Here is a 19,736-nt window from a genome sequence, read left to right as displayed (position 1 = left end):
AGTGGGATCTGTTTCAACAATTATGGTAAAATTAATAATGATAGCAATACTCTAATTGTGACTGTTGTAATAACACGAACACTGATAATGATAAAATAATAATAATAATAATTAAAAATACAGCTTGTCGTAAAATCATAATACTATAATATGTATTATAGTAAGAGTAATTACAATTTATATAAGATGGTGAAAGAATAAAAGAGAGATCTACTATTCTATTTTATTGTATCATATAACAAAATAACTATACTAACAAAATAAGAAAATTATATGGCATTGTTGCTTATGCAATTAATTAAAACACGTAATAGTTATTTTATCATATTATATCTTTAGTATCTTGATAAATATATTTCAAATAATTGGATTTCCTTCTTTAGCAAGCTACGTATAACTTTAAATGATTCTTAAAAAATATTTTATTAATTATTGAAATACTAAATAATAAATAGTTAAATATGTTTTTACTTTTTAAATTTGTACATAAAATTAAAATTTGCTTATATCTTAAATTTAATATATTTTAGTTTTATATAATTATTTTAATTTAATTATGTTAAAATTATTTTATAATATCAAACACATTTTATAAATAAGTCTACATAAATCTAAAGAATTAATGTAATTAAATTGAATGAACTATATTTATTTATTTTTAATATTTATGAATCAACGTGTATTAAAATTTACAAAAAACAATTCACTTTCATGTTAAAATTTAAAGACAAAAATATATTAAACCTAGTAATACATACCTAAAAGCTATAAATTGCGAATGATCTAATGTGTAAAGAAAGTCAATAATCCAATAATTCCTTAAAATGTGAGAGTGTACATATGCGTAGCCAGAGTTGTTGTAAGTGTGAAAGTATTGTTACATGGTCTTCCAACAAATTAATTTCTTCATAAGAAAAATATTAAAATTATGGCCCATCTCTAATTTTAATCTCTGAAAATTTTAAAATTATGATTTTTGTCCTCGTTTTAGTGTGTGTCGAATTTCACCTATTTTAAAATTTTGAGATTTAAAAATTGAAAAAAAAAACAATAATTTAATAACTCAAAAACAAATTTAGTAAATTTCTGGAGGAATAAAAATATATTCAAACCATATTTTTTATAAGGCGTTTTTAAATTTCAATAAATAAAAGTTTAAAATGGCGTGGCACCTTAGAATTTGTCTTCTTTCATTTTTTATAGCAGAATTAGGGTTTAACAAATTCAACCCTTTTGCATCTGCCATAGTGGGTTTCTTCTGCAATACGATTGAATTTCAATATAGGTAATGCTGCATCACTTTTTCTTTCTTCGTGTCTGTTTGTTTTTTAATTTCAATTTGAACGCCTACTTCGAACTCCGAGAAATCAATTTTTTTGGTAGCTTACTGAACTTACCTTGACCTCCTGCAATGATGTATTATTTTTGGGGGGATTTTGTGCGTGTGTAAATTTCCTTCTTCCTCTTTTTAACATTCTTCATTTTTTTATATTAATTTTTGGACAAAAGTAAATGAACGATGTGGCATGTTCGGAGAAGGGTTCCTTCAATTGGTTTTTTAATTCTCCTTTTCTGACCTCTTATTTGTTTTCAATTTTTGTTTTGGGTCGGTGTAGTAGGTTTTTGCGTGTTCTCGTGTGTGTGTGCTTAAATTTTGGAGATGAGTGATACAAAAGAGAATGAAGAAGCAGGGCAGAATGTTCCGTTGGCTGTGGAAGAAGTTTTGGCTGAAGCACAGGTTGAATCAGAAGTTTTGGCTGCTCCTTTGTCCGTTAGGGATACTTCAAATCATGCTGAAAATGGGAAGGTAGAGGCAGAGGCACCTCTGGAGGATAGAATTGTGAAACCAGAAGCCAATTCAGAGTGCATTCCGCAACAAGATGTCCTAAATAGTCAAAATACAATAGAGTCGATCCCTGTAATGGAAAATGTTCCGGTTTTAAATAAAACTGAAGGTGAAAATGCATTAGATGTGAAGAGCAAAGTAGAAGAACTTCCTCAGAGTGATAAGGACGTAGCGAATGATTCTAATGTTTGTCAAAACAATGCTGATCCTGCTGAGATGACTGTGGAGGTGAAGCCCAAAGCTTTCGAAGCGGCTGAAAGTAAAACTTGCAATAATGGGGACTCCAACTCCGCACACCCCATTCATAACGAACCTAAAACGCCTCATGTTGTTCAGACCGATATAAGAGCTGAAGTTAAGAGTGGATTAGACGATGAGAATAAGTATAATGAAAGGCAGGCTGCTGTTGCAAATGCAGATAATGGAAACTTGATCTCACCGAACTTGTATTTTCTGGATCCTGAGTATTCATACGATGGTAATGAGTCGGGAACAGAAGATGAGCAGTCAGCTTTTATGAAGGAGCTTGAAACATTCTTTAGGGAGAGGAGCATGGAATTCAAACCACCCAAGTTTTATAAAGAGGGGCTTAATTGCCTTAAGTGAGTTATACCAGTTTGTTTAAGTTTCCTTCTACATTTAAATATGGAACACATAATCCAAGCTCTGATATATTACTTTATCCTAATTCTTAATTGGCTGGATATAAGGCTATGGAGATCTGTTAACAGACTGGGCGGCTATGATAAGGTATTCATTTTCCATTATTCTGCTGAAGCACTAATGCAGCTTTATGTAACCAATTTTATGTGAAGTCAGAAGTATATGATCACAAGTAAATAATTAGATTAGAGGACCTTAATAATTCCATATGGTGGCTACTAGTTTGGCTCTTTCACAGCGTCGATTTTTTCATGGTTCTTCCTTTTGGGGACGTAAATCTGTTAATAGTGGTAGCTTTTTAGCCAATGTAAGTAAAATTAAGTAAATAATTACATAAACGCACATGTTTACTCTCCCACACACGCAGGAGCAGAGAGATTTACTTTTTTATTAGGCATTTAGCATGAGTTATTCTGATGCCAGTTTGTGATATACCACGTTGTCAAATAACAATGTCTTTATGCTCAATATGTTTAGTATGATAACTAAATCTAATTAAAAATACTATACGGGGGATGAGAGAGACAACATCTTGAGATCAACGATTTCAAAGCTTACTTGATTCCCTTGACAATAGCATTTTAAAAATTAGCATTCAAGTGTGTTTGACGAGGGAGGATCGATTGGTTTGTGAAAATATTTTCGGTTTTCACAAATAATTACGAAAATGGCCATCCTGTTTTCACATTATTTGTTTATTTGAAATATTTGTATAGTGAATTGGTAGTATTTTTGTGTAGTGAACCACAAACCAAAGAGGCCCTCAAATACAGTTATGAATTTAATGTTGCCATAAAAATCCTAAAATCTATTTTGTTTGATTAAATTTACTTTGGTTTGGAAGTCAGTGAATAGTTGATAATGAAGCATTTAACAGTTGTAACTTTGCCTGTCACTTGTAAATATCTGTACTACTGAATTTACTTGCATTTCTTAATTAAATGTCAGTTTTATTTTCGGGCAACTGGGATGCTTTCGAGGTTGTTTCATGAGGCAAACTAACAACAATTACTCTAAATTTCAAGTTTGTTTAGTTCAAACTTCAGAGAAGTTGTTTTAATTGTTGCCAATTTACCAAGACTTATGCCTAATTGGGGTTACATTTATGAATAGGTCACCTCATGTAAATTGTGGCGGCAAGTGGGAGAGTCTTTCAAACCTCCAAAGTAAGGAACAACAAGCAATTTCTTGTCTCAATCTTCTTGGTGGCTCTGAAAAGCTTTTGCTTAGCTTTTGTTTGAGTTTTATTGAATGTTAAATTTTGTGTTTTCTATGTATTTTACAAGGACGGTGAGTCATATTCAGTATTGGAAAAGTTGTTGAGAAAAATTAAGTTGTCCATCTGAGTTCTAGTTCTTGATGGAAAACAAACTGGGTTGGATGATTTTATTTAATATGCATGCTTGTCTAGTTCCTTTATTGATTAGAAATCGTAATTTGGAAGCACTTTTCATTATTATTATATGAATTTCTCTTACTATTTCCACATTTCTTCAACATTATTTTTAGTTGTACTTCATGTTGTTCTGTGTTTTTTTGGGGTGGGCCGACACATATGGCTGATCTGGACAACTTGTGGTTATTTAATGACATGTGAAAATAATGCTCTCTGTTCTTAATTTTTGCAGGACATGTACCACAGTTTCATGGACTTTTCGGGTTTTTTATGAGAAGGTGATTCTAGATTAATAAGGTGTACATTAGTCTTCAGCTCTTTCATTTCTTCTAAAAGATTATTTGGCAAATATGTTTTCAAGATATCCAGGCTGCCATGCAAACTCAACATTCCTGTAAAGCTTAGAAGTAGATTGTTTTCTTTGTCACAAAAGTGTAATGTTGATCTAGCTGACATACATTTGCCCAGATTTCTTTGTTAAATATTTTATGATTTACATCATACTTTTCCTCATTGGTATGGATTGAGTACTACGCTATATTATCTTAGCTTTATGTTGTGATCCTGCACCTATCATTATCTTTACGTGTCATATTTCTCTTGGTTATAATTATTACCAGCATTTATAATAGATTTTCAAATGACTAAAGTATAATATACACTTTCGCGTAACTAGTAGCATGCTGCATGGTGATGGAAATTTTTATTCTTCTTTTGGAGATGTTTCTGCCAGCTTTTATGTAAAACCATATAAAAAAGTAAGATTATAAACTTACGGCATTTGATAAGAATGGAATTTAAACAATGAATTGTTAGTTTCAATTATACAGTTTATTTCTAAAGTTTATGTATTGAATTTTTATTTCTTTTGAAAGGATGGAAAGAAAAAGCTGTCCTTTCTATGATTTTACCCTTGATTTCTTTTCAAGATGTAGTCTTTATTAATTGAGATTATTGTATATTTTGAAATGTGAAAGCAAATCATGATTTGCATCAAAATATGGATGTTTAGTATGAAAAGGCCACATAACAGGTGCACGATTTAGTGTTTTAATTTTGACCACTTATGTAATATCCGATGTCCTGACTAGATGCTTCTTTTGCTTCTCCCAATGAATGATGCTGCATTGTTAGTTTTTTATTTTTTATTTTTTCTCATCTTGTAACTTAAATGTGTAGAATTGAACAATCGTTATCAACTACTACTGATTAAAATTGCATTCTTTAAGAAGTAATGTAGATGGTGTTATCGAGTATTAACTACTGCCAATAACAAGCTTTCTACTCCTTGGTGCTGGTGCATATTAATCCATTGAAGAAAAAGCATTCTAATCAAATTATTGTAAGTTCATAACTAGTATGGACTTTACCACTCTAGATTCCAAAAATATTGTGTAATGCTTTCTACGTTCCCTTACTCCCTACATGCTCTTTGGAATTAACCAGTACATAGGTACATTTTCTGTTGGCCACAATATCTGTTCTTTAATCATTCTTGTTTTAGAGTTCAATGACATATGGGCTTATTTAAATAGCATCTTGTCTATTTCGAAACTGTCAAAACAATATCAAATATTATGTAAAACTATAAATTTTGTTATACTCAATCTATTTCACTGTTGTTGTTTCTTTTTTTATGCTACTCCAGGCTCTTCTTGACTATGAAAGGCATAAAACAAAAGGTGGTGAGCTAAATGTGCCTATTACTTCTAATTCAGAGCCAATGAATATTGAAAATCAGGTACTAATTATTTGTGTTTATTTCATTTTCATGAGCAATAATATAATGGCCAACTGTGTCAATCTTTTGTATGTTGACTTTATGAACTGCTAGACTATTCTCTTAAATAAGATATGGATATGTTGGAAAACCACATTAGGCATCTCCATTTTTATAATTTAACCTGCTGCTGTCTGTATATTGTAATAGGATGAAATTCCCATGCACATTCTTTGAAAGTTATTTGTCTTTTTTATGGATGGGACTATTTTATGATCTCCCTATGGGTTCAGATTGCTGCACATTTTCTAGTACTTTTAGTTGCTGATATGTGTCATTTCTAATGATCAGTTGAAAATTAAATGACGTAGTATTATTACTTGTTGGATTGAGCATTTATCACAAAGCCAAAAGCTATCACTTATACTTTGAACACAACTCTTTCTATATAAAAGCATGAAATTCTAAATATCACTTTTCAATTGGGACTTGACCCACTTGGTCTCCGCCACTGAACAGTTGATGCACTCTACACTAATATCTTCCTCCGCAATTGTCAATTGATGCAACCTGCAAAGGTTTTCCCCCTCAATAATTACCACATTGGGAATCAAACTCATGACCTTGGATTTGATGTCAATTGTTGGATTGAGCATATAAGGCCAAATGTTATAGGTCATAATCAGACCTTAACCCTTTCTACTCATGAGGGTAGCAGTCCAAGTACCACTATTCAATTATGACTTACTCCATCTGACCTACGCCATTAGAACAATTGATGCACCTTGTAATATTATCTTATAGTTGCTTCCTTAGCAAAGTTAAATTATACGGAGAGTTGTCCCCTCTCCCCTTGAAAAAATGCTTCTTTTTTGCTTCTGGTCATGACTATGTCTGGCATATTTCCTCAATAACTGTTGTAGGTCAGATAGAATAAGAAGGTTAACTGTGTTATAGGGAGTAGGACCCTCAATCATGTTGATAATGAAATAGCTACTTATGTTCAGTAATAAAAAAGAAGATAGGAAGGATGTTAGAGTCAGCTTAGAATTGGGACGAGGAAATTGGAAAGGAGAGAACTGTCTCTCAAATAATTGGGTTAAGGAGGGTGGAATTTCTCTCTTTTGCAGTACATGTGCTCTTGATCTTTGTTCAATATGTTATTTATACTAGTCCAGTGTTTGATGTGTTTCATAATAAATTAATCAGATTTTCTCGTACACTGGTCCAGTTCTACCAGTCTATTTCCAAATTATATCTTCTTCCACTCCCTTAACGTTAGAAAAAGGTGACTTCTAAGCATAGGAAAGTAATGAATGGATATTGGATTTAAGGCATCATTAACAAAGTCGTCTTTTGTGTTGAGTTAATATTTGAAATTGAATTTCTACTTTGCAAGGCACTAAATCTGTTTACTTGCAGTAGGCTTTGCTAGTGGAATATGTATGTCGTAAGCAGTAGTACTGTGATGATTACACTTATTTGTGTCTTACAATCCCTCTTGCCTGTTAAGTGTGTCCAAGGATTAGCTTCATCAGGTAGGGCACGTAGAGATGCTGCGGCTAGGGCTATGCAGGGTTGGCATTCACAACGTCTTCTGGGCAATGGTGAAGTTAGTGATCCTATTATTAAGGTCTGGTTAAATTGTGCTGGTATGATTCATATTCTCCTTAATTTTATTTTTACTGCTAAATAATTGTTTAATAACTTGTTTTTCATAGGACAGGAGCTCTTTGTCTATGCAAAAGCGTGAAAAGCAGCTTAGAAGCATCAGTATGATCTTCATCATAGTACTAATATTTTTAACTTATTAAAGTGCTGTATGATTCTAAAGATTCCACCCCTAACTTATTTGCTCAGATGTACTTAAACGCAAGAAATCATCAGACATGGTGAATGCAGTCAAAGTTGCTCACAGTAATAAACCATCTAAACCACAGTTAAGACACGTTACTTTCTTTCTCTTTTTATCATGAACGATTTGTACTTAATCAAAATCTATTTATATAGTTGACAACCCATAAAGTGTGCTATTAATTTATATTCTTGATAGAGGTGTTTACTTGCTTGTTCATTTGCTGACATACTTGCCTCTGTCGGTGTGTATGATGGACTAAGACTGGACACATCTGTGGTTGACATTGGACCTCCTGCTGATTGGGTAAAAATCAATGTGCAAAAAACTGTAAGTTTATCTTGTGTTTGGATAGAATATAATCTGTTTAATTATGTAATTTACTCATCAAGAGAAAGTTGTGTACAGAAAGATTGTTTTGAGGTCTATGCTTTGGTTCCTGGCCTTCTGCGGGAAGAGGTAACAAAGAGTTATTTCCTTTTTCTCTGTAATAATTCTGCACATACGTTGAAATCTTGGCGTATTATTTTTATTGTTTTGTGATAAATTGGCAAGGATACTAGTAGTCTCATCCTCCTTTTTATATATAATATATAAATATATGAACTTAATGCATTCAAAGGTGACCATGCCCCTTTTTAACTAAATACTGTATAACAATGCCATGCTATATTTTTTTACTCTTAATTGTCTTTTCCTTAAAAAATAGTGGTCTTTTCGTCTTGGTCTTTACACTTTGTTTTTTCACCTTAGTCCTCGACGATTTTTGGAAAACCATTCCTGTCTAATTTGACCGCTAAAGTAAATTTTTATTATATCATCAAAAGAATTGTTAATCTACAATGCTGACATCATAAAAAATGTCAGTCACTATCTGATGTGATAAGGAATTAAAATACATAATATATTTATAGAAATCAAAATTAAAAACAAAAAGACATATTTCTAGAGACGAAGAACAAAAGTTACAAGTTTTGAAGGAATAAAGTTAAAAATAAAATTTATAAGAATTAGAATAAGGAAATTAAATATATTAGTAAGGACTAGACGTAGGAAGTAACTTGTTTAGAATGACTAAACTAATAAATAAAAGTCATAAAACATGTTTAAGTAGATGAAAAAGTAGCTTCTGTAACTTGTGAATTTTTATAATAATAATAATAAACATTGTGATATTTGAACCAGGTTAAAAAGAAGGTAAATTACTTTAATGGCATTTATGTAAATTTCCGACGAGTGATAATAAAGCTTTAAAATAGGCCAACTGGGTTGCAGCCTATCTGGAATATAGGTATGGTTAATTTGACATACTTTTCTACTGTTAGTCAGGCTGTCTGTTTTTAACACCTCTCGGACACATCTTGACAGACACATTATATTTACAGAACATCTCACGAACTCATTTTGAAAATTAGTTAAATCAGTCGTATTAAATATTAACATAATTTACTTTTTTAACTTTCTTTAGTTGTATGATGTCTATTTTCATCGAAAACTTTAATGTTTATTATTATTTATCTCCTTAGGTCGTAATAAATTGTTTTATGTTTACTCTGCAATTTTTTTTGTTTTAATTTTTTATAAAGATTTGTGGTCTTCATAAATACATTATTACATGATGTGACATTTATGATTTCAATTGATTTGATAAATGGTATTGACATGACAATGTTATGATAATGTGATTAATATTAACTATGAAGGTCAAATTATCGGCAGAGACGATTAAAAGAAAAATTGTCATGGACTAAAAATTTAGAATTAAGCCAAACTACCCTCATTTGTCAAGAGAAAAGACTTAATTTAAGTCTCTCTTTTTTTCCTAACGATATTTCAATCACATTTGCGTTTAACATTTTTTTTTCAAATTAAATATTATAGAAATTACAGTAGAGTGTTTTCATTGACCCATTTTACATTTTCCTATTTCTGGTATTACCTTTTTTGTAAGATCTACTAGTTGTGAAACTTTTCCTTTGTGCTCTTAGCGTGTGATGCAATAAGCTATAAATTCAGAAGTGTAATTTACCAAACTGCATTTGAACTGTTTTGAATGGAGAATATTGTTCACTTCATGAAATCAGGTGCGTGTTCAATCAGACCCAGCTGGACGCCTGGTCATAAGCGGTGAGCCTGAACATTCTGACAATCCATGGGGGGTCACACCTTTCAAGAAGGTATATTATCTTTTGCTATGATACGAAGGATTTATTTATTTTCAAAAATTGTTGTTTCAATCTTTGATTTCAAACTTAATTTGTCAACAGTGTCTTTGTATGTCCATGGATTATACTTTCTGCCTACAAAAGTTGTGAAGTTGTCCTTTTATAACAAGCTGTTAGCACTTATTGACAATAAGTAGCTTGTGTGCTTTCCATATTTAAACAGCCATGTTGGCACATTTAATTCAGCCTTTTCTATTCTTCTAATCCAAATATTTTAATTAACTCAGGTTGTGAGTTTGCCTTCAAGAATTGATACTCATCAGACTTCTGCTGTGGTTACTTTGCATGGACAATTGTTTGTTCGAGTTCCATTTGAGCAATCCGAATAGAGATGATTCATAGATTCCTAAGGAACCAAGGTTCCATGATTTATAGGATAGTTTACCTGAATATGTATTCATGTCAAGTTCTACTATGAATTTTGTTTATATTTTATTTATATTTTTCCACCGATTTTCTCAAGTTGAGATTTATAATTTTAACCATGTTAATATCAGTTTGGTAAGGTTTCCTAGCTGTTGAAAATCAAACCATAATATGCAGTGGCAGCATTGGATCTCAACTAAACTCAGCTAAATTTGCTTCATTATTGAAACTTCTTGCTACCAAAACGAACTAATATTTCCCCTGTAAATATGCATTAAGTATATTTTATCATTATAATTTACTTAAAATAATTAATTGTAAAGATTTTTCTAGGTTGTGATTTAAAAAATTACTTTTAAATATTATAGCTTAGTGAAATAATTTATTAAATATATTTTTGGGTTATATATCTCATTTATTAACTTTTAAAAAATAGAAATAAAAAAATTAACCTAATTCTATTGTTATCAATGCTGAATTAGTTTTATAATATATATATCATAACAAAGTTTAGTAGTTTTACTTTGATATAATCAATGAAACCAAAAACTGCAGTCAATATTAATACTTAGTAAATAATAATTTTAAAAATTAAATAGTTAAACACGTTGACCTATTTAAAATCGAAGTTGCCGTTCTGGATATAATTCATATATATTTGAATTTAGTTAATTTTACATAAAATTAAAAGGCATCAAGATAGAAAAATGTATTATAAACTCTCTTTGAAGCATAAGATTTTGTTTCGATAAATTATTGTACTAAAGCGAAAAGATTGAATGAAACGAAATACTTTTAATAAATTTAATTTTAATTTATATTATCATGATAAAAATAATATTCTGAAAATCAAATTACTAAAAAATGTTATCAAACAGTTTAATTTTTTTATTGCCTGTTATAGAATTTTACACCGTCATATGAATTTTAAACTAGTGATTAAAAACTTAATTAACTAATAGATGATATGTTTTAGATAGGTAATAATGTCAAAAGTAAATTATTTAAAAATATGTAATTCAAACCTTAACTATTAAAATAATGATATAATAAAAGTTATTAAATAATGTATAAAATATTACTAAAGAAATATAATATTTTAACTTTAAAAAATGAATATAAAACATATATCTTTTACATTCAAAATAAGCTTAAAAATCTAAATTAAATAAACCATGATACATATTTTAAGTTTTGATAAAAACACAACAATGTTCATTAGCAGTAACATATTTACGTACAAAATAAAAAAAAACTATGCGGTGTAAAATTATATCAACATGAGATGTAAATAGATTATGTAAATCAGATTTCATTCAAGTGATTTTATTTATGAATGCTTGCAAGTTTTATTTTTCAATTAATTTAAGGTGAACATTAATACTGTATTTAAGAGTTCTCTTAGTTTAGTTTTATATGTTGGTATTTTTAAATGAAGTTGCAGTAAATATGTGAAATATCTTTTTAGTTTTCTTAGAGATATATACTTTATTTATGTTAATTTTATGAGAGACATTTATATTTTGAAGCATATTTGGAAAAAGGTTTTAAAGAATTAGGTTAAAGAATGAATCTTCTTTAGTCTTCCATGATTTTTGGGTTATAATAACTATAGTTTGTATATGTTTTTTAAGGCTAATTTTTATCATGAATTTAATATAAATATTATTTTATTTTTTATTTTTAATAAATTTTTATATAATAAAAAATAATTGATAGGTTTTAAAATGTTAATATAATTGAGATGTGAAAATTTAACATAACTTTTTACTTTTTAGAACCTACCAACTCCACATTATTTTTAAAAATTGCCATAAAAACTCTCCACATTCTTAATGAATGATTAAATTTAATATTTTGTAATCTCAATTCACTTTAAAATTTTATATAACAATATCTCTTATTTTATTTATTTAAATTATTTTAACTTCAATATTTTATTTTTATAATCTTTTGTTTGCTTTTATTTATTACTGTTGGTGAATAAACTTTACTGTAACTTTTTTTAAAAATAAGCATAAATGTTATTATAAATTTATATAATTATACGCAATTTAATTCTTATTAAATACAACTAGATTTATTACTATGCTTGTACCAAAATGATTACATTTAGAAGGGTTTTCTTACATTAATATATGTCCCCTTTTTAAAAATTTTGAAAAACATTACACTCATGTTACAGCAAACATTAATGTAGTTTAAATTAAAAACTAACTAGGAATAAAATTGTTATTTTATTGAAAATTAGAAACAGTAACGCATTTGAAATTCTTTTAAAAGCTAAAATTGCAATCATTTTAGGATAGAGAAAATATATTTAATTGGATTTAATCAATAACCATTTCTTTGCAAATAAAAAATTACAAACGTTTAAAATTTTAATCAATAACCGATGGTTTGCAAATAAAATTCATCAATTACTTTAATAAACAATTTTACCAAACTACTGATATAATAAACTAGTTTAATAATTTTCAATTATCAACTTTCAGTTAATGTTTCAACTTTTAGCCAGTTTCTGTAAAACATAGCCTTAAACTACTATTAGTAAAACAATATGGGTATAAACAACCAAAGAAGAGAAACTCTTCTAAGTTTCTACAAGAACTGGTACAGAAGAAAACTAACTGAAAACATGCATTGGATTGAAAACCAGCAGAGTTTCTTTGACAATTTACAGTGGTCATACTGAACTGTCCAGTAACTACTGTTGGGGGCAATTGATTTCACAAAACATAATAAATTGGATATATAATTAACAATTATATAAGTTAATGATAAAGCCTGATAATCTCAAAAAATAACCATACAAATTTTACAAATTGAAAACTTTTTGACATTCATAGTAGAAAAAATCCTCAGGAAGTTACCATGGATGCCAGGTCCAATTCTTCATCCGAGTCTATCACCTCTTCGTAATCGTAATAGGCATTTACCTGCCCCCACAGATCAAGGATACGATTATTAACTTTGAACAAATTTTATATTACAATCTGGAGTTATAATGCAAATTTAACTCATTAATCCATGAATTAAGATCATTAGACGTCAGGATGATCATATATTCAATGATATTGTGAGGAGTTAAGATTTCTTTACCTTCGGCCTGGGAGTAACAGCTGAAAATCCATGAAATATAGGATTGTCAAAATTCGGGGGTTCAAGGACAACATAGGAACCTTTGTTGTTATACCTCTTCTCTGTTGCCTGAAGGAAAGATAATTCTCACGATAAAGAAACTCCAAAATTTAACAAAGAAATTTATTGATTTAGTTTATTACTTATTGCTTGACAGAATTAAAACAGGAAAGTACAAGAGATTATCAAAGCTCATGACAGATAGAGATCCTTAAATGAATGCAGCCTTATCCCACAGACAAGAAGGTTGCTTCCACAACTAGTGAACACTCACTGTTGTATCAAGGCCCACTCACAACTATTAATTGAATTCTAGACAAGTTGTTTTCCCTACTTATCTATATCTTACAAACAAAGTCAGCATTCAGAAAGCAGAACGGCAACTGACCAGTGACGTGTGTTATTTTATATGTTCATCCACTCGATACATGAATGGTGCTATCCTTTCACACATACACCCTCCCATACCCAAAACAAAGATTTTAAATCAGTAAAATCTGTGTAGGCTTGCAGTATACAATTTAAAATGCTCTGCTATTTAAGGAAAACATTTTGGAGCAATCCTGAGCCAAGATAACTAATAACCAACCTGAAACTGTGGGTAATCTGGAGCACTAAACACAGTGACCAGCTTTCCAGAATCTACAGTATGGTCAATGGTGTAACCTTCATCCATTCCATCTAGACCATCCCTTTTCTCCCTAGCATCTGGGCCTTCATGTGATCTGATGATCAACTGAAAATTAAAAATATGAGCGACCATCCATATATCAGCAATAATTATAAATAATAAAACAAAAAAAAGTAGAGAACCACGATAAAACAGTCGAAGCAGTCAGCATTTAGTTATTTTAAAGTTTATTAAACATTAAGGTTCAGAGTAACATACACCCGATTGCTCATATAAACAAGCAGCCTAAATCATAATTTAGCTAGGCACTGAATAAAGCTTAAATTTGAAGCAAATATGTAGACATGGAACACGATAAAAATCTAAATAAATATGGGCAAATAATTATATATTAATAAAATAAGTTATGAATAGAAGTATAAAATAATCGACATATATGCAAACACAAATATATATTGAACTTGTGCTTGTGTTAGGAGTCCCATACTGAGTAGGATGAGATACTTGGTGTGATACTTAAGCCTTGAGGTTCTTCCACTGAACGGACAGAAAGGACTACCTATAAGCTGGGATTAAAGTGCAAACCGAATAATGATAGATGGGTGAAACCGTTTCAAAGAGAAAAAAGCAACCACTGGGTCAATGTTGATAGAGTGAAAGCTAGCATTAAGTTGTCAAAATGAGTTTGCCGAATGGACTAGCTATGAAAGTCCGAAAAACAAATCAGAACAATACAATTGTGGCTTAAATTTGATCTGTATCTTTGGGCTGGAACGTTTAGCCTGCAGCCGATTGGGTGAGACTATAGGCTTAGACTCACCAATTTTATAAAGTAATAGCTATATTTAAAAAAAGAAGTGTTATTATGAAAATATTAAAAAAATATTTCATTGAAACATATACATGTATTATAATTTATATATCAAATCATAATATCTAAAATTAAAATTAATTGATATAACTTAAATTTTACAATAATATTTATTTTTAACTTTTTTCTAAAGCGGCCAAAATGGTCTACTGACTAGGACCGAGCTAAACCTAAAAAATGCAATCCAGTTATATAAGGGTCGGCACAAATTTATTAGGTGATTTGTCCTACCAGACCAGGTCGGTTGTTTTGCCACCTATAGATGTCGTGAACGTTGACCCTTAAAGGGCGTAAAAATGTTAGGAGTTCCATATTTATAAGGATGAACTACTTGATGTGGAACCTGAGGCTTAAACTCTCTCACCTAATGGACTAGTCTTTTGTGGTGGACCCTCCTCCTGTGCTTAAGTCCTAACATTATGCTTATAAAGTGTACAACTGAAGCAAACTATGTAGTAATTTAATCTGAAAATTTCTGTTCAAAGTTAGTTTCAATACCAGTGAAAGCAATACATGTAAGATAAACATAATTTACTTTCTTCAGTGTAGTGCTTCAAAGCTGTCAATTTTCCACCATGGTCTACTTAGCTTTAGTAACAAGTCAATAACAAAACACATAAAAGCTTGGTAACCATTGTAGAGAGGGACAATTCACACATAGATCTCTACAATGGTAAGATATTGTCCGCTTTGGGCTAAGCGCTCACGAATTTGCTTTTGGTATCACTCCAAAAGGCCTCTTACTAATGGAGATATCTTATGTGTATATAAACACATGTCCATCTCTTGTTTTATCTGATGTGGGACTTTGTTTGTATCCTAAAAATCTTCCCCTCAAACAAAGGACTATGGTTCTCCACCTCCCCTACAATGAAAGTCTTTTTTTTATCCATGAGTATACCATGGCCTACAGACCCATGGTCACACTATTGAGCATTTCTTGCTCTCCACCTCCTATGATTCATCTGGTTATCCGCCACCGACCACTTGTCAAGGCTTCACCTTACCATGGAGGGACGTACTCGTCTGAGCTCAGTCACCAGACCTAAACTATCGGCTCTGATACCAATTGTAGAAAGGGACAACTCACACATAGATTTCCATAACAGTAAGATATTGTCCGCTTTGGACTAAGTCCTCATGGATTTGCTTTTGGTATCACTCCAAAAAGCCCTTAATGTGGTTCGACGAACAAATGCCTACGTCCACGACTACACTAGGAAGTATATTTATATTTTGGTGTCGTTTATTTCTCTCATTTCTCTTTTATTGTCTTGTTCCTAACAACCATAACATACTTATGTGTCCAATTGTTTACATCATTTCAAGTAAAACCGATGGAGAATAAAGGTGCATTATTGATGTAGCCGAGTCTTAAATTTGTATTGGTTGAGTGCTAGACATTTAGCTACTTGACTAATTACTCTATAGATGTTATAAGTCACCTTAGCCTAGGAAAGTGCAATCTTGCAAATAGTGGGATAGGCAAACAGTTATAGAAAGTTCAAAATCAATTAGAGAAGTTATTAACAAAGACCCTGTTTCCATAAACTTCTTCATAAACACTGATAGAAAAAGAAAATATAAAGGAAAAATGAAATAAGTTGCATAAGTTGCATAAGTTCAAATCAACTTTGTGGATAAATTGGATAATGCTAGCTTCTCCAAAAAGCTAATTTTAACTCGTGTAGAAGTTATTCATCCAACAAGTTCTAAGCACTTAATGATCCAGCCTGTTTTAGTTACATATTTTATCTATATATAATAAATTTTTTCTATGTAACTTCAACAAAATGAAAATATCAATAGAGAGAACTAATATATTGAAAGACTATCTTTTGTTGTTCTTTCCCCCAAGGAATAGATTTTTGCACACATTAAGATTATAATTCGTTCTGGTCATATCTGATATTAATGACCAGAATGAGACTAAAAGAATGAGACTATCCCTAATATCAGACAATGCCACAATCCCTAAAACTCTGTTCTGTAAAAGAATGAGACTCAAAATGACCCTACATTACATTGTCTTGGACTAAATTTTTCCACCCTCACCTACTCGAATTTACCTTAGCTCAGGAACAAATTTGATTGCAATTGAACAGCTAAATGCATAAGCTCATGCAATTTTATGAGTCAGAACACAATTTTAACTATGAACTTCTACCTACCTAACTTTTTTCATAATTTCTAACTTTCCATGTAATCTAAACCTAATTAAATTCTTGGACTGCATCAAATACCCTAAGTTAAACATAGGTTTCAATCAGTAATAGTATCATTGTTGGCTAGTACCGCAAATAAAAGCAAATTGACCAGCCAACCAAGGTCCCAAATCCTGATCTAACAACTTGCTTTTACTTTTTGGGTTTTACTCCTTTTATCTCCCCACTTGTCGAAAGTTTTCTGAAACAATAGCAATCAGTGTCTAACGAATTGATTTTTCTTTCCTTTTTCCCTAGATAAACAATACAATCATGTTATAAATCAAACAAAACTCTGAAGTTGGTAAATGATGATGCGTGCTCAAAATATCAATGTCAATAATTATTTCCACAGAAAATATGATCTGATAAAATTTACTACAAATAACTTCTTAAGGAATTAATATAATGATTTGATATAATCCACAAAGACAATCAAACACATCACCATAACATTAAAAAAGTAACTTAATTTGTTACCTTTAGTTGGTACTTCTTCAAAAATTCTTCAGTACAATCAGGACCCCACAACAAGCCAATGCCTCTTTCTTTATTTGGAGCAAGACCCAGATTTTTTGATGGATCAGACCACAAAACATCGCCAGGAATCAAATTTGGACCTTCCCAAGGAGGATCAAGAACTGATCGTCGAGCCTTAGACAATTCTTCCAAGGAACCAAGTGATAGAGTTTTGCTGTCATGATTGACATTAATCTTACGGTTCTTCTTTCCTTTAAACCTCTTTGACGGCATCACAGTTACACTGCGGAAAAGTCCTCCATGAGCCGTGTATACACACCCTGCTATAATAGAAGCCAAAGGAAGACCTTCAAAGCACCCCAAACATTTCCGGTACACATGCTTACCTTTATCACCATACTTTACCATTACTTCTTTCTCAAAACCATAAACTGAGGTACAGTATTTTGATTCATGATTCCCTCGTAGCAGATATATGTTATGTGGCATGAATACCTGACACAATAGTTATAGTGCCATAAATATCACAAAATTATACACAGGAATTACCCCATTCCTCAATGATCATAACGAAATAACCCTAGTAAAATCTTTCAACAGCAAGAGACTTATCTCATTAGATGAAGTTAGCTATATCAGTTCAACAAATTACAGTAAACAATTAAGACAATCAACATAAAAAATACTAGCATCTATTTGTCTAAACTGTAAAACAAAATGTTAGGCATAATTTACATCAACTTAAACTCTGCACATTAATCATTTGAACTGTTATGGTTGATCCCACAAAATACAGATACACAAAAAGCTTTTGAACTGAGTCACGCCAGACTATTCAAGGAAAGCAGTAAAAACAGAAAGCACAAAATCCAAAAGTGAAACTTCAAATTCAGAGAATATTATTTAAAAGTTTGAAAACTTCCAACCAATTCATTCACAGAGAATCACGAGTGATATTTCCACACATTTTGTGGAAAGATCTTTACATCGTCAACCAATGTGAAATCATCCTTGAGATCACTCTTAAGATCATTATTATAAAAGTCAACAAACTTACTTCACATACTTATGTGTAATTGAATGACGGCTTACAAAACCTTCACACTATTAGTGCATTTAAATCAAATTCAATAAAAATAAATAAATCTTCTACTTCAGCAAAATAAGATTGGAGTATCAAAATATTTTTGGTGAAAATATTCTCAGCCCAAGACCAAAGATTAATCTCTTAAAGTATTAAGAAACATCATCTATATCTACAAACTGGAAAACTAACTACAGTCATTTGATAATCTGAATTGATACAGTACATTAGCAGCATAAATTCCACCATGCACGAGGTGGTTTTAAACTACATAAATCAGGTGAAAACAAAAGCTTTCTTTTGCCAAACAGATTTACCTTCCAAGCCAACAACAGCAAGAAGGTTTCGAGGCCCCAGGCTCCTCGATCCACGTAATCCCCGTTGAAGACAAAGATTCGATCTCGGGAGGGGAAGCCGGCATCTTGGAGAAGGAAGAGAAGATCATGGAGTTGTCCATGAACGTCGCCCACCACAACAACCGATGCGGCCGATGGAGAGCTATCGTTGGGACTAGGGCGAAAGGGGTCTATAGTGACGCAATTGGGTTCCTTGTGAAGCATCTTGGAGGCCATGAGGATGAGCGAGTCGAAGACTTTGACGGGTAAAACCGAAGGTAACTCTGACGGAGGAAGATTCCGAGAACACCAATCGAAGCACAGCATCAGGTTCTCTACCCAATCCATGCTGAGATTTCCATCTTCCGGCCACCATATTGGTAAACGCAGTTCTGACGGCGGAGAGGGATGCGAAGGTTGCGGACTAGGCGGAGACTGTGGCTGTGGGTGCGGCTGTGGCGTTTCCTCTAAGTTGGGGACGATGCCGTTTGTGGTTGCGGAATCAGGTGGTACTGCTGCTCCTGCTGAATCAGCTTGCAGGGTCATGGTAGATGAACGGAGTTGCAGAGATTTTAAACCACGGCTTGGGTTATATATACACCTTATTTTCGTACTAAAAAAATTATTTTATAGATTTTTTAAAATCTATCATTTTACTCAATACTTTCCGTTTTTATTTATGTTATCTATTATTACTTATTACATGGACTACTTATTAATCTAAATTGTTTCATTCTTTATTTATAAATATCAAAATAAGTATAAAGTATATAATAAATTGTCTTTTAAGCTTATGAGAATGATGTTGAAGAGTTACTTTCTCTTAAAAGAAAATGAAAGGAAATATAACATTCTTTGTCAATTATTATTGAAGAAAGTATTCAAGAGTGTTAGAAAATAAGTTTATTAATTTTGCAAT

General features: G+C 31.3%; 2 protein-coding genes across 4 annotated transcripts; one reads left to right on the top strand and one right to left on the bottom strand.

Moving 5' to 3' along the window:
- The first annotated feature begins 1,168 nt into the window (after positions 1 to 1,168).
- On the top strand, positions 1,169 to 10,154 carry LOC108321217 (AT-rich interactive domain-containing protein 3). 3 transcript variants are annotated; one of them, XM_017552917.2, is made up of 13 exons: positions 1,169 to 1,285; positions 1,620 to 2,448; positions 2,557 to 2,596; positions 3,623 to 3,675; positions 4,138 to 4,183; positions 5,554 to 5,646; positions 7,139 to 7,258; positions 7,347 to 7,398; positions 7,486 to 7,564; positions 7,744 to 7,810; positions 7,889 to 7,939; positions 9,565 to 9,657; positions 9,933 to 10,154. In XM_017552917.2, the coding sequence occupies exons 2-13, from the start codon at positions 1,661 to 1,663 to the stop codon at positions 10,032 to 10,034; spliced, it is 1,584 nt and encodes a 527-aa protein (XP_017408406.1). In that variant the 5' UTR covers positions 1,169 to 1,285; positions 1,620 to 1,660; the 3' UTR covers positions 10,035 to 10,154. The 3 variants fall into 3 exon arrangements, with proteins under 3 accessions (XP_017408406.1, XP_017408399.1, XP_052736144.1); XM_017552910.2 differs by having other exon boundaries at positions 1,177 to 1,285; positions 1,617 to 2,448; XM_052880184.1 differs by lacking the exon at positions 9,933 to 10,154 and adding an exon at positions 8,666 to 8,771 and having other exon boundaries at positions 1,257 to 1,285; positions 1,617 to 2,448.
- A 2,531-nt stretch (positions 10,155 to 12,685) lies between these two features.
- LOC108331238 (serine/threonine-protein phosphatase 7) lies at positions 12,686 to 19,398 on the bottom strand. Its single transcript, XM_052871580.1, has 5 exons — positions 18,800 to 19,398; positions 17,399 to 17,893; positions 13,802 to 13,948; positions 13,174 to 13,281; positions 12,686 to 13,010 (listed from the first exon to the last, which is right to left on the bottom strand). Exons 1-5 carry the CDS (start codon positions 19,361 to 19,363, stop codon positions 12,933 to 12,935), a joined length of 1,392 nt encoding a protein of 463 aa, XP_052727540.1. The 5' UTR covers positions 19,364 to 19,398; the 3' UTR covers positions 12,686 to 12,932.
- Between the last annotated feature and the right edge of the window lie 338 nt (positions 19,399 to 19,736).

This window comes from Vigna angularis, chromosome 1 (genome assembly GCF_016808095.1).
Source record: "Vigna angularis cultivar LongXiaoDou No.4 chromosome 1, ASM1680809v1, whole genome shotgun sequence".
NCBI classification, from domain to species: Eukaryota; Viridiplantae; Streptophyta; class Magnoliopsida; order Fabales; family Fabaceae; genus Vigna; species Vigna angularis.
Note: the sequence above shows the minus strand (reverse complement) of the source record. Positions and strands in the feature narration are given on the sequence as shown.

Coding starts and splice junctions, on each gene's coding strand:
- LOC108321217 (XM_017552917.2), top strand. CDS start 1,661: ATGAGTGATACAAAAGAGAATGAAGAAGCAGGGCAGAATGTTCCGTTG. Junction 2,449..2,556: donor GAGGGGCTTAATTGCCTTAA/GTGAGTTATACC, acceptor GCTGGATATAAG/GCTATGGAGATCTGTTAACA. Junction 2,597..3,622: donor GACTGGGCGGCTATGATAAG/GTATTCATTTTC, acceptor ATTTATGAATAG/GTCACCTCATGTAAATTGTG.
- LOC108331238 (XM_052871580.1), bottom strand. CDS start 19,363: ATGACCCTGCAAGCTGATTCAGCAGGAGCAGCAGTACCACCTGATTCC. Junction 17,894..18,799: donor TGCTGTTGTTGGCTTGGAAG/GTAAATCTGTTT, acceptor CTATTGTGTCAG/GTATTCATGCCACATAACAT. Junction 13,282..13,801: donor CAGATTACCCACAGTTTCAG/GTTGGTTATTAG, acceptor TCTTTCCTTCAG/GCAACAGAGAAGAGGTATAA.